This window comes from Argopecten irradians, chromosome 4 (assembly GCF_041381155.1).
Source record: "Argopecten irradians isolate NY chromosome 4, Ai_NY, whole genome shotgun sequence".
Classification (NCBI taxonomy): Eukaryota; Metazoa; Mollusca; class Bivalvia; order Pectinida; family Pectinidae; genus Argopecten; species Argopecten irradians.
This window is the reverse complement of record NC_091137.1, coordinates 52,115,979-52,130,007: the sequence shown is the minus strand read 5'-3', so window position 1 is coordinate 52,130,007 and position 14,029 is coordinate 52,115,979. Positions and strand designations below refer to the sequence as shown.

The window sequence follows — 14,029 nt, the reverse complement described above, 5'->3', positions numbered from 1 at the left end:
AAAAACTAAGTTGAAACTAGGTACATTATAGGTATTTCTAAAATATTCAAAGTCCACCATAGGCACATTTTAGGTACTTTGAGAATTTCAGAGTCCAAATTGGGTATGTTTTAGGTACTTTGAGAATTTCAAAGTCCAAATCGGGTACATTTTAGGTATATCTCAAAAACCATAGGTATCTTTTAGGTATACCTAAAACGTGCCTATTCTGATAGGTACTTTTTAGGTAGCCTTTAGGTACACTTTAGGTATACCTCAAAGTACCTATTTTTCCCCTGGGTACTGCTAGTTCAGCTTTTCTACAAATAAAATAGACTGTATACCTTTGTGAATATCTGGTCCCTTGGACTCTGTATGACTTAACTTCTAGGTCACAGAGAAAACAAGCACTGTTCACTACACCCTACCATTAGTCGAACTTCTAGGTCACTTCCAATTGCCCAACATCTAGACCTTAGAGAATATCAATGTATTGATTCTAGCAAGGTTTTAGTGATTACCTATCTATTTAACCAAGCTTTCATTGTCAACTTACCTCGGTTGAAGACTATTTCCATTGTTAGCTTACCTCATCTGAAGGCTATTTCCATCGCTAATTTACCTCATCTGAAGGCTATTTCCATTGTTAGCTTACCTCGTCTGAAGGCTATTTTCATTGTTGTCTTACCTCATCTGAAGGATATTTCCATCGCTAACTTACCTCGTCTGAAGTCTATTTCCATCGCTAACTACCTCGTCTGAAGGCTATTTCCATTGTTAGCTTACCTCGTCTGAAGGCTATTTTCATTGTTAACTTACCTCGTCTGAAGGCTATTTTCATTGTTGGCTTACCTCGTCTGAAGGCTATTTTCATTGTTGGCTTACCTCGTCTGAAGGCTATTTCCATTGTTGGCTTACCTCGTCTGAAGGCTATTTCCATCGCTAACTTACCTCATCTGAAGTCTATTTCCATTGTTAGCTTACCTCGTCTGAAGGCTATTTTCATTGTTGGCTTACCTCGTCTGAAGGCTATTTCCATTGTTGGCTTACCTCGTCTGAAGGCTATTTCCATCGCTAACTTACCTCATCTGAAGTCTATTTCCATTCTTAGCTTACCTCGTCTGAAGTCTATTTCCATTGTTAACTTACCTCGTTTGAAGGCTATTTTCATTGTTAGCTTACCTCGTCTGAAGTCTATTTTCATTGTTAACTTACCTCGTCTGAAGGCTATTTTCATTGTTAACTTACCTCGTCTGAAGGCTATTTTCATTGTTGGCTTACCTCGTCTGAAGGCTATTTCCATTGTTGGCTTACCTCGTCTGAAGGCTATTTCCATTGTTAGCTTACCTCGTCTGAAGGCTATTTTTATTGTTAGCTTACCTCATCTGAAGTCTATTTCCATTATTAGCTTACCTCGTTTGAAGGCTATTTTCATTGTTAGCTTACCTCATCTGAAGGCTATTTCCATTGTTAACTTACCTCGTCTGAAGGCTATTTCCATTGTTAGCTTACCTCGTCTGAAGTCTATTTCCATCGCTAACTTACCTCGTCTGAAGGCTATTTCCATTGTTAACTTACCTCGTCTAAAGGCTATTTCCATTGTTAGCTTACCTCGTCTGAAGGCTATTTTCATTGTTAGCTTACCTCGTCTGAAGGCTATTTTCATTGTTAACTTACCTCGTCTGAAGGCTATTTTCATTGTTGGCTTACCTCGTCTGAAGGCTATTTCCATCGTTGGCTTACCTCGTCTGAAGGCTATTTTCATTGTTGGCTTACCTGGTCTTAAGGCTATTTTCATTGTTAACTTACCTCGTCTGAAGGCTATTTCCATTGTTAGCTTACCTCTTCTGAAGGCTATTTTCATTGTTAGCTTACCTCATCTGAAGGCTATTTCCATCGCTAACTTACCTCTTCTGAAGGCTATTTCCATTGTTAGCTTACCTCGTCTGAAAGCTATTTCCATCGCTAACTTACCTCGGCTGAAGGCTATTTCCATTGTTAGCTTACCTCGTCTGAAGGCTATTTTCATTGTTAGCTTACCTGGTCTGAAGGCTATTTCCATTGTTAGCTTACCTCGTCTGAAGGCTATTTCCATTGTTGGCTTACCTCGTCTGAAGGCTATTTTCATTGTTAGCTTACTGGGTCTGAAGGCTATTTCCATTGTTAGCTTACCTGGTCTGAAGGCTATTTCCATTGTTAACTTACCTTGTCTAAAGGCTATTTTCATTGTTAGCTTAAATAATCTGAAGACTATTTTCATTGTTAGCTTACCTGGTCTGAAGGCTATTTTCATTGTTAACTTACCTTGTCTAAAGGCTATTTCCATTGTTAACTTACCTCGTCTGAAGGCTATTTCCATTGTTAGCTTACCTGGTCTGAAGACTATTTCCATTGTTAGCTTACCTCGTCTGAAGGCTATTTTCATTGTTGGCTTACCTCGTCTGAAGGCTATTTTCATTGTTAGCTTACCTCGTCTGAAGGCTATTTTCATTGTTATCTTACCTCGTCTGAAGGCTATTTTCATTGTTAGCTTACCTCGTCTGAAGGCTATTTCCATCGCTAACTTACCTCGTCTGAAGGCTATTTCCATTGTTAGCTTACCTCATCTGAAGGCTATTTTCATTGTTAGCTTACCTGGTCTGAAGGCTATTTCCATTGTTAGCTTACCTCGTCTGAAGGCTATTTCCATTGTTGGCTTACCTCTTCTGAAGGCTATTTTCATTGTTAGCTTACCTCGTCTGAAGGCTATTTCCATTGTTAGCTTACCTGGTCTGAAGGCTATTTTCATCGTTAACTTACCTTGTCTAAAGGCTATTTTCATTGTTAGCTTAAATAATCTGAAGACTATTTTCATTGTTAGCTTACCTGGTATGAAGACTATTTCCATTGTTAGCTTACCTCGTTTGAAGGCTATTTCCATTGTTATCTTACCACGTCTGAAGGCTATTTTCATTGTTAGCTTACCGGGTCTGAAGGCTATTTCCATTATTAGCTTACCTGGTCTGAAGGCTATTTTCATTGTTAGCTTACCTGGTCTGAAGGCTATTTTCATTCTTAGCTTGCCTCGTCTGAAGGCTATTTTCATTGTTAGCTTACCTGGTCTGAAGGCTTTTTTCATTGTTGGCTTACCTCGTCTGAAGGCTATTTTCATTGTTAGCGTACCTCGTCTGAAGGCTTTTTCCATTGTTAGCTTACCTCGTCTGAAGGCTATTTTCATTGTTAGCTTACCTCGTCTGAAGGCTATTTCCATTGTTAGCTTAAGTAATCTGAAGGCTATTTCCATCATTAACTTACCTTGTCTGAAGGCTATTTTCATTGTTAGCTTACCTGGTCTGAAGGCTATTTCCATTGTTAGCTTAAATAATCTGAAGACTATTTTCATTATTAGCTTACCTCGTTTGAAGGCTATTTTCATTGTTAACTTACCAGTCTGAAGGCTATTTCCATTGTTAGCTTACCTCGTTTGAAGGCTGTTTCCATTGTTAGCTTACCTCGTTTGAGGGCTATTTTCATTGTTAGCTTACCGGGTCTGAAGGCTATTTCATTGTTAACTTACCAGTCTGAAGGCTATTTTCATTGTTAGCTTACCTCGTCTGAAGGCTATTTTCATTGTTAGCTTACCTCGTCTGAAGGCTATTTTCATTGTTAGCTTACCTTGTTTGAAGGCTATTTCCATTGTTAGCTTACTTGTCTTAAGGCTTATTCCATTGTTAGCTTACTCGTCTTAAGGCTATTTTCATTGTTAGCTTAAATAATCTGATGACTATTTCCATTGTTAGCTTACCTGTCTGAAGGCTATTTCCATTGTTAACTTACACGTCTGAAGGCTATTTTCATTCTTAGCTTACCTCGTCTGAAGGCTTCTCTGACTATTAGTTAGCACTCCGTAGCATCGCTATGGGGTGAGTATTGGGCTGCGCAACCCCTGAGCTGGCCCATTTGACTATATTCAATATATTCTGGTGTAAAACTAAGTACCAGGTATACATGATATTCATATTTGACTGGTAGCGTGTCTCTAAGGTGGAAATACAAAATTGTACATATTGTTGGTTCAATCCCCATAGGGCCTGAGTGACGGTGCCAAAAGTGGTCGGTATATGACTATATATAACGTCTCTGTATATATCCAGACAATAGATGTCACCCATATTTGCCTAGTAGCATCCCTATGATGTTGAGTGGGAGATTGTACACCTGAGGTTTATTTAGGTCATTCAATCCGAAGGGTCAGGAATTTTAAGTGTTGAAATTAAGTAGTTCTAATGTTAAACAGAAACACAATGTTATCGGCCTGTTAAAATCTGTGTGGTGTATGTAACACCCAGTACTTTAGAGATGAAAACTTCTGCCCTGGGCAGATTGCAAGATGAAACAGGGATATAGAGGATATATATGAATGGTAGCTTTAATGTAGCATACTGTAAATTGGAATATTTCAGCATCTGGAAATTTTGGCGTTTTTATATCAAAATAGAGTTTTGGAGTGTTTTAATTTGGCGTTTTCCAGTGTTCTATAATTGGCACACAACTTTTATCTGAACGATATCTAGATAGCCTTTTGAAATATTGGTCTTCAATGGAAGTACAGTAAAACCCCTATAACTCGAACAGCAGGGGACCAGGTCAATAGTTCGAGGAATACGGGGTATTTGACTCATCAACGATCGACAGTCAAAATGTCCAGTCTCAAACTATAACAAACAATGCACAGCAAAGACATTTTAATTACCCTGTTATTTCAGAATTTGGATTTCTTTATTCAAGTGTTTTATTGATAGTTGAAAAAATATGTATAACTTAAATTGAGCGTTTGAAAATGCTTACGAAGAAGCCCTTAATCAAATGTTATTCACAGCAAAGTAAGCGATCGCCATCTAGGTCAATGTACAATCCATGTTGGTCAACAAGGGATACATTTTCTATCAAATAGTTATTACAAATCATTTAAAACATTTACAAAATACATAACTCACAATAAAGTTATTAACCAGCATAATTATGGACATAAGAAACGATATCTATAGATGTCTATTTTGTAAAAGCGTTAGGTTACATAGTTACAAAATACAATATACAGGAAAAGATACGGAAAGCACTGATAAAATGTACTTTGCATATCGTTTGGTATCATTTACATCTTTCGATAGGCATCTAAATAACATTGTGTAGTCTGTCGAATGAAATCAACATAGAAATTAGATAAAATGAACTTATATAGTTAGACAGACGTCAGCGATTTCTTTCGCCGCTTTTGTCATTTCACAATGCATACTTTCTATTAAAAGGGATCAATAACTTCCATGTTTTTGTATTTACAGTGAAGATTAGTACGAGAGAAACATCGATAATTTAATGCCTTTTCTAAAATGTTCAAATAAAGTTTACATCAAACAACGACATGCGATCGTGTAGGTAGGTAATACTGACACCGTTAATCCCTTAATTACCTAACTGCTTGACACGCCAACTGTATAAACACAAGATCGTGAGCAATTATCCATGTCGGTCGGTTCAGTCAGGTGTGACACAGGTAAAAAAATTATCAAGGGCCTAACACCTGTTCGATGAATACATGGGTAAATACTATCAATTTGATGAAATGGGGATGCATTTCTGTTCGAGGAATGAGGGGTATTTGACGAATAGCTGTTTCGAGCTATCCAGGGTTTTGTTACATAGATTATTAGCTCACCTGGTCCGAAGGACCGAAGGTGAGCTTATGGGATACCGCAGCGTCCGTCGTCCGTCAAAAATCGACTTCTTCTCCATAACCGCTGGCCGGAATTCAACAAAATTTGACTGGTAGCATCCTTATGGGTTACTGACTGAAAATTGTACAAATGATGGGGCTGACCCCACAGGGTCCTGAGGGGCGGGGCCAAAAGGGGTCAGTTTGGCTATTTCCATATAAACGACTTCTTCTCTGAAACTGAGCATGGGATAGTACCCATAATGCAATGGTAGAATGCTTGTAGGGTGGGGATTCAAAATTGTACAAATGATGGGGCTGACCCCCCGTGGACAGGGGGGTGGGGTCAAAAGGGATCAATTTGGCTGTTACCATGTTAACATCTTCTCTGCAACTAAGCATGGGTTAGCACTCATAATGCAATTGTAGCATCCGTATAGGGTGAGGATTTAAAATTTTAAAAATGATAGAGCTGACCTCCAGGGGCCTTAGACGCGGGGCCAAAAAGGTTAATTAGGCTACTATTTTCATATAAATTACTTCCTCTCTGAAACTATGTATTGGATAGCATACCGGCGGTATTCGTATGGTAGCTGTAGCATGTAGCATCATTATATGGTTGGGATTCAAAATTTAAAAAATCGTGGGATCAATTTGTCTTTGTGATTTTTGAATCACTAATTAATAAATTACAGAATTACTAAAAAAAAAAAAAACAGGTGAGCGATACAGGCCCTCTGGACCACTTGTATAGGGATACGGTCGTAACCGAACAACCAGTTCGACGAATAGGGGGTATTCAAGGAATCCGGGTTGGAGTTAAAGGGGTTACACTGTAATTGATGATCACATATTTATATGTGTTTTAACAAAAGAAAGAAACATTGTATTGTTTTTCCGGTGAATTTATAGAACATACCTTAAATGTATGTTTACATAATGTGATTGAGTGGATTTGTTACCCAAGAGTACATTTTCACATCGGTGATCAGTTTATTGGTCCTAACTTGTGTGTCTTCCTATATTTATGACATGGCTGAACGGGTCACTTATGTGATAAATGTATATATGATAGAATTAAAACTTTTAATCATTGTTTTTACAGAGCTAATGGTGAGATGAAGCATGATGCATCAGAAGATGAATCGGAGGAGGAAAATGAAGAAGGCGACTACACTGTATATGAATGTCCTGGTCTGGCTCCAGTAAGTATACAGATTTATCTGTTATGGCCTGGTACTATTTATCTATTATGGCCTGGTTGAGAGGGCACTATTGCCTCATAGTATTGTCGAGGGATGGAATAGTGCCCGAGCCGAAGGAGTGAACTGTCTTCTGTATAAAAGCAATGTTTGCCTCCATCCTCGCACACAACAGCCTGACCGCCATCTTGACGTCTTGGTGGAAGCGCAACATTATAATGACGTCATGTAATGGTGACGTCACAATACATTTACGTTAAAATTCGCGCCACTTCAATAGTGCCCGCTTGCCCGGGCACTATCGCAAATAGTACCCATATGTGTAGCCAATCAAAATCCAGTATTCTGTCACGTGATATACTAATGCCTCATAGTACTGTTGAGGGATGGGATAGCTAGTGCCTGAGACAAGGGACTATGCCATCACGAGACAATGCTATTTATATATGAGGGCACTATGGTCTTATAGTGTTGTCAAGGTATGCCATCCCAAGACAACACTTATGTCAATGTGACGTATGTAACAAAAAACGCGTCAAACCATAGTCCCGCGGGAAACCATAGTCCCGGTGTAGCATGGTATTTGGCTGAAGATAGTGCCTTGGGACTGAACCAATGAAAATGTGTGAAAAAATCAGGTTATGTACTAAGCGGCAATAGTGCCCTCACAACCAGGCCGCTATAATGGGTTTAGTACATCACCCTCACATGAGACCTGTTTTTATGTCATCGTAACAGAAGCACGTCAAGCCACACCTTGCAACGCTATCTTCATTTCCACACCGCATTGTTAAATAAAAGTACAACATTGAATTGTCGCAGAAATCTGTGTTTCTATAAAACTGGATTCAGCTTCATGAAGCTTAAGATTAAAAGTAGATAAATATAGAACTAGTGAGCTGTCTTCTGTAGAAAAGCAACATTTGCTTCCATCCCCTCACACAACAGCCTGACCGCCATCTTGACGTCTTTGTGTAATAGTGATGTCACAATACATTCACCTCCAATTTCGCGCCACTTCTTCAGTGCCCGCTTGCCCAGGCACCTTCAGTGCCTGCTTGCCCAGGCACCATTGCAAATAGTATCTATGTGTGTAGCCAATCAGAATCCAGTATTCTGTCACGTGATGTACTAATGGTAACTATCAGTCCGATCTGACTCCAATAACTTTCACCAGTTCACAAATTAGTGGTTTTATAATTTCTTTTTGATTGTGTGAAAATATGTGGAAATCAAATTTAATAATTCAAACATCAGAAAACATGTAATCTCAAAACTTTTTTGAAAAAAAAAATGTTTTTCTTTGTTTCTCTTCAGACTGGGGAAATGGAAGTAAGAAATCCTTTATTTAGTGAAGAGACCCCTGGAGTTCCACAACATCCTAAGGACCCCCAGTGAGGATGTACACATCGTAGTTATCTCCCTTAGCTTTGGCTGGTGGGCACAAAACATATATATATATATATAGTTGTGGTGGGATCATTTTTGTTGTTCTTAGATAAGTGCTCTGTGATTAAAATATTTATTAACTAGTGATTGTTTTATCCCTGTGATTTGGTGAAAGCAAACATATTTATAATCAGATATCATAGTATTAAACTGAATTTTGTTTATCAAAAAACAAATAATCTAGCTGAAGAGATCTTCACAATATTTGGTGGTTGTTAATAAATAGACACTTTCATAAAGAAGTTAGATATCACTACTCAATCTTATTGATTTTGTATATTAGTAACTTTGAATTTCAAAAGTAAACAAAAGTTTAAAAAGAAGCAGATACATGTACATGTATTTTTCTGTCTGAAAATGAAAAAAAATATACCATTGTATTGATATGTGGCATACTATATCATGGATTGTGATTAAGCTTGCTATTATGACACTACCTGAAATTTTACAAATGTCAAAATCTTTTTATAATTCACAACTTCACAGTATACATGTACTTAATGTACTCTTCAAAATAGGAGAGTTCTGATGGTCATATTGAGACTACAAACTATATATGTATGGTATACAATGTACACAATGAATGGGATACACAATATTTGTCATTTTTATTTACATCTTGTAATCATATACACCTCCTACTGTTATACTGGGTATATCAACAGCTGTGTAATGGAATGCTCCTCAATGTTCAAATAAATGTCTTCACCTTGACAATCAGACAAATAGAGGGACCAAGAATCAGATTTACAATAGGACTAATACTGTCTTTACAAGGACAATTCATCATATTGTGGAGTTTTGTTAGGATTATGACCAGTACTTTGATACAAAGATATTTGATTGGCTTGTAATGATGATGAGGAAGATTACACTAGTTGTCAGGGCACTTTGTATTGTAAATCCACATTTTGTTTTAAACTGAATACAGTAAAACCCCAATAACTCGAACAGTAGGGGACCAGGTCAATAGTTCGAGGAATACGGGGTATTCGACTCATCCGAGGTTGGTCATGATCAACAGCCAAAATGTCCGGTCTCAAACTATGACAAACAATGCACGACAATGCCATTTTAATTACCCTATCTTTCAACATTCTTTGCATATATCGTTTGATATTGTTTACATCTTTCGATAAATAACATTGTGTTAGCCTGTCGAATGAAACCAACAAAGAAATTTAAAAAAAAAAAAAAACTTTTATAATTAGGCGGACGTCAGCAATATCTTCCGCCTCTTTTGTCATTTCACAATGCATACTTTCTATTAACACGGATCAACAACTTCCGTATTTTCGTATTTACAGCGAAGATTAGTACGAGAGAAACATCAATAATTTAATGCCTTTTCTGAAATATTCAAATAAAGTTAGCATCAAACAACTACTTGCGATCGTGTAGGTAGGTAATAATGACACTGTTAATCTCTTAATTACCTAAAGGCTCGACACGCCAACTGTATAAACACAAGATCGTGAGCAATTATCCATGTCAGCTGGTACAGTCAGGTGTGATACAGGTAAAAAAATCTCAAGGGCTGAACACCTGTTCGACGAATACATGGGTAAATACTATGTATTTGATGAAACGGGGACATAATTCTGTTGGAGGAATAAGGGGTATTCGACGAATAGCTGTTCGAGCTATCCAGAGTTTTGTTACATAGATTATATAGGGAGACGGTCGGGACCGTACGACCAGTTCGACGAATAGGGGGTATTCGAGGAATCCGGGTTCGAGTTAGAGGGGTTTTACTGTATAAATAATAGAACCATTTCTCACTTAACAGAATCTCACTTAACAGAAATCCTTTAAATTTTAATTGACCCCAATGCAATTGATCTCACTCTTTTACATCTCTATTTAGTTATATAGTATCAATTTTTTTTTCATTTAAGCATTGATGTCACTATGAATTCCATCGGGGTATGGAAAGAAAATTGTTGTTTGCAAACTGTGTGAATCTGCATATATGGTGGATTCTCACAAAACTTTTTTTTTCCATAACCAGATCAAATTAAAAAATAGTGACATCAATGCATAAAATATGTTTTATCGGTAATGTACAATTCCATTGATTTTATAAATCATTACGCAACGTCAATGTCTCTATTGTAACGTCACGATAAGGTCCAGTTTTCACACCATTCTTAGATTTATTTTATTTTCATAGTGGTATGAAGAAAAAAAATTGGCCAATCAAAAAGACAAATTTTATATGAAAACAAAGAAAAATTGTTATACATAAATGTAAAAGTAGAAACTGATCCTAGTTCCTTTTTAGCTATAACAGAATCTATTGATCAGCTAATTCTACTCCTATTTTATAGGCTTTATTATAGCATTGTTGTGATGCTTTATAGAAGTGACCTAAGTTAGTCTGGGCTGGTGTGGTTAACTGGTTGTGATAGAGGGGAGGGCCGCAACAGGATTCAATTGATAGTCGGGTGATACGGGCAGTGATTTGGGTGATATTGGGCAGTGATTCGGGTGATATGGGCAGTGATTCGGGCGATATTGGGCAGTGATTGGGGTGATATTGGACAGTGATTGGGGTGACATTTTGGTAAAGATTGAGATAGGACTCAATCACAGCGATGGGTAATGTTTCAGTAGATAATTAAGGTGATATTGGGTGATTATTTGGGTGATATTGGGTCTGGATTCAGGTGCAGACAGAAGATTGGGTCATGGTACTGAGCAGGTATGATAATTAATTAGTGGAAAACTTGATTTTGTCTTCTGTTATCAATGGTTGTGAATCTATTTTTGTGTTTACAAATAGCAAACTGATTTTCTGTTTTTAAAATAATTATGAAAAAGTTATTATATTTTGTTGTGAAAGAATGTCAGTATTTTTGGTCACATTTAAAGGTCCAGCTTAGACGCATGTATCTATATGTAGACAAAATGTATCTTATATACATTATTTCAATATACATGTCAATTAGGAACGCATGATGAAATGTATGACGGGGTGTTACAGACATACATGGTATAATTTGTATTGTACATGTAATATCTGGTTTATAGCAGGCAGTTGTAGTGCTGTTTGGGCCTTTTTAAAGTTTGTGATCAACATTATGGTTCATGATTTCAAAACTTTCCATTATGCTACATTCCTTTGTTGTTTTTATGTTGTACTATTTTTGAGATCGGTATTATCCATTTAGATGAACACGACAGTATCTAATAAGGCTTGGGTATATTGTTTTTAATTTGATTGCTTGCTTTCCTGTTTGATTATTACAGTACAATAAAAATTATGATTTCATATTTTTTTTAGAATATAGGCAGGGATTCTCTATAACCTTGTATTTAACTACCTGAATAGCTTTAAACATGAGGCAAGGATTGAGGAGTGCTATATTTTTATCAACAAAGGGCTGCTGTATTTATTTCGAAGCACTTTTATCTGCAAAGAAGAGAATTCGAAGAATTAAACAAGCCTGTTGATTTCAAATAATTTATACAGCTTATATGTCATATACATATACAAAATGTATCTCTTATCCATTATTGGATAATCCTAAAAACATTCTGTTTGGATACCTAGAACATTAAAAAATACTGTAAAACATTTATAAGTTTTAAAAGTGCAATAAGCGTGTTTGGTATAATCATCAGAAACTCCACAGACTCACCTTCATATCATATATGGGGGTTAACGCTTGAGTTCAGTATCTCGTACATAAAAGTGCTCATTATTGGTCTTTTTAACTACTCAATTATACATTCTATTATCTGATAGAAACATGCGAAAATTAATAAAATTATTGAATTATTCCAAAATTATTTACAACTTTTTGTTGTAACTTATATGTTGTTTTAGGTCTAGTGCATTCATTACAGAAAAGTCTTATTTCATATGTAACCACAGAACATGATAAGTGATTTGTACTATGTTCATGTAACAACACAGAACAGGATAAGTAATTTGTACTATGTTCATATAACAACACAGAACAGAATAAGTAATTTGTATTATGTTCATATAACAACACAGAACAGGATAAGTAATTTGTACTATGTTCATATGTCAACACAGAACAGGATAAGTAATTTGTACTATGTTCATGTAACAACACAGAACAGGATAAGTGATTTGTACTATGTTCATGTAACAACACAGAACAGGATAAGTAATTTGTACTATGTTCATATAACAACACAGAACAGAATAAGTAATTTGTATTATGTTCATATAACAACACAGAACATGATAAGTGATTTGTACTATGTTCATATGTCAACACAGAACAGGATAAGTAATTTGTACTATGTTCATATAACAACACAGAACAGGATAAGTGATTTGTACTATGTTCATATAACAACACAGAACAGGATAAGTAATTTGTATTATGTTCATATAACAACACAGAACATGATAAGTGATTTGTACTATGTTCATATGTCAACACAGAACAGGATAAGTAATTTGTACTATGTTCATATAACAACACAGAACAGGATAAGTAATTTGTATTATGTTCATATAACAACACAGAACAGGATAAGTAATTTGTACTATGTTCATATAACAACACAGAACAGAATAAGTGATTTGTACTATGTTCATACAACAACACAGAACAGGATAAGTAATTTGTACTATGTTCATATAACAACACAGAACAGGATAAGTAATTTGTACTATGTTCATATAACAACACAGACAGAACAGAATAAGTAATTTGTATTATGTTCATATAACAACACAGAACAGGATAAGTAATTTGTACTATGTTCATATGTCAACACAGAACAGGATAAGTAATTTGTACTATGTTCATATAACAACACAGAACATGATAAGTGATTTGTACTATGTTCATATGTCAACACAGAACAGGATAAGTGATTTGTACTATGTTCATATAACAACACAGAACAGGATAAGTGATTTGTACTATGTTCATGTAACAACACAGAACATGATAAGTGATTTGTACTATGTTCATATGTCAACACAGAACAGGATAAGTGATTTGTACTATGTTCATATGTCAACACAGAACAGGATAAGTGATTTGTACTATGTTCATATGTGTTTAATTTTGTATTTCAAAGTAAAAGTAACTTAAAAAACTAAAATGTAATATTTTATAATTATATAAGCAGAAACACTTTCAATATTATTTTGGGGTCCATATTTTAGCTAAGTTTTGGCTGTATTTTTATGTTGCATTCGTGATATCTACTCCAAACATTTTACATATGAAATAAAACTTGGAAAAAACACACAATGTATTTGTTGTTATGTACTGAAGACGTAGGAGGACATACAAATGTACCAACATTTACCCGATACATCATTGTTATTTACATACCCAATACATCATTGTTATTAGCTCACCTGGCCCGAAGGGCCGGTGAGCTTATGTCATGGCGCATCGTCTCCTATAAATCGCTACTTGTCCTAGAGTTCTGCATGGATTGTAACCAAATTTGGCCACAAACATCCTTGGGGGAAGGGGAACAGAACTTGTATAAATTTTGGCTCTGACCCCCCAGGGGCAGGAGGGGCGGGGCCCAATAGGGGAAATAGAGGTAAATCCTATAAATCGCTACTTGTCCTAGAGTTCTGCATGGATTGTAACCAAATTTGGCCACAAATATCCTGGGGGGAAGGGGAACAGAACTTGTATAAATTTTGGCTCTGACCCCCCGGGGGCAGGAGGGGCGGGGCCCAATAGGGGAAATA

The 14,029-nt window shown here is 36.3% G+C and overlaps 1 protein-coding gene across 1 annotated transcript in view; it reads left to right on the top strand.

Annotated features, from left to right (window-relative positions):
* Positions 1-13,571, top strand: part of LOC138321989 (neural proliferation differentiation and control protein 1-like) — a 93,819-nt gene extending 80,248 nt beyond the window's left edge. Inside the window, exons 6-7 of the mRNA XM_069266053.1 lie at positions 6,777-6,876; positions 8,191-13,571. Of these exons, the coding sequence (XP_069122154.1) occupies positions 6,777-6,876; positions 8,191-8,271 (181 nt within the window). The 3' untranslated portion in view covers positions 8,272-13,571. The remainder of the gene's footprint in view (positions 1-6,776; positions 6,877-8,190) is intronic.
* The last annotated feature ends 458 nt before the right edge of the window (positions 13,572-14,029 follow it).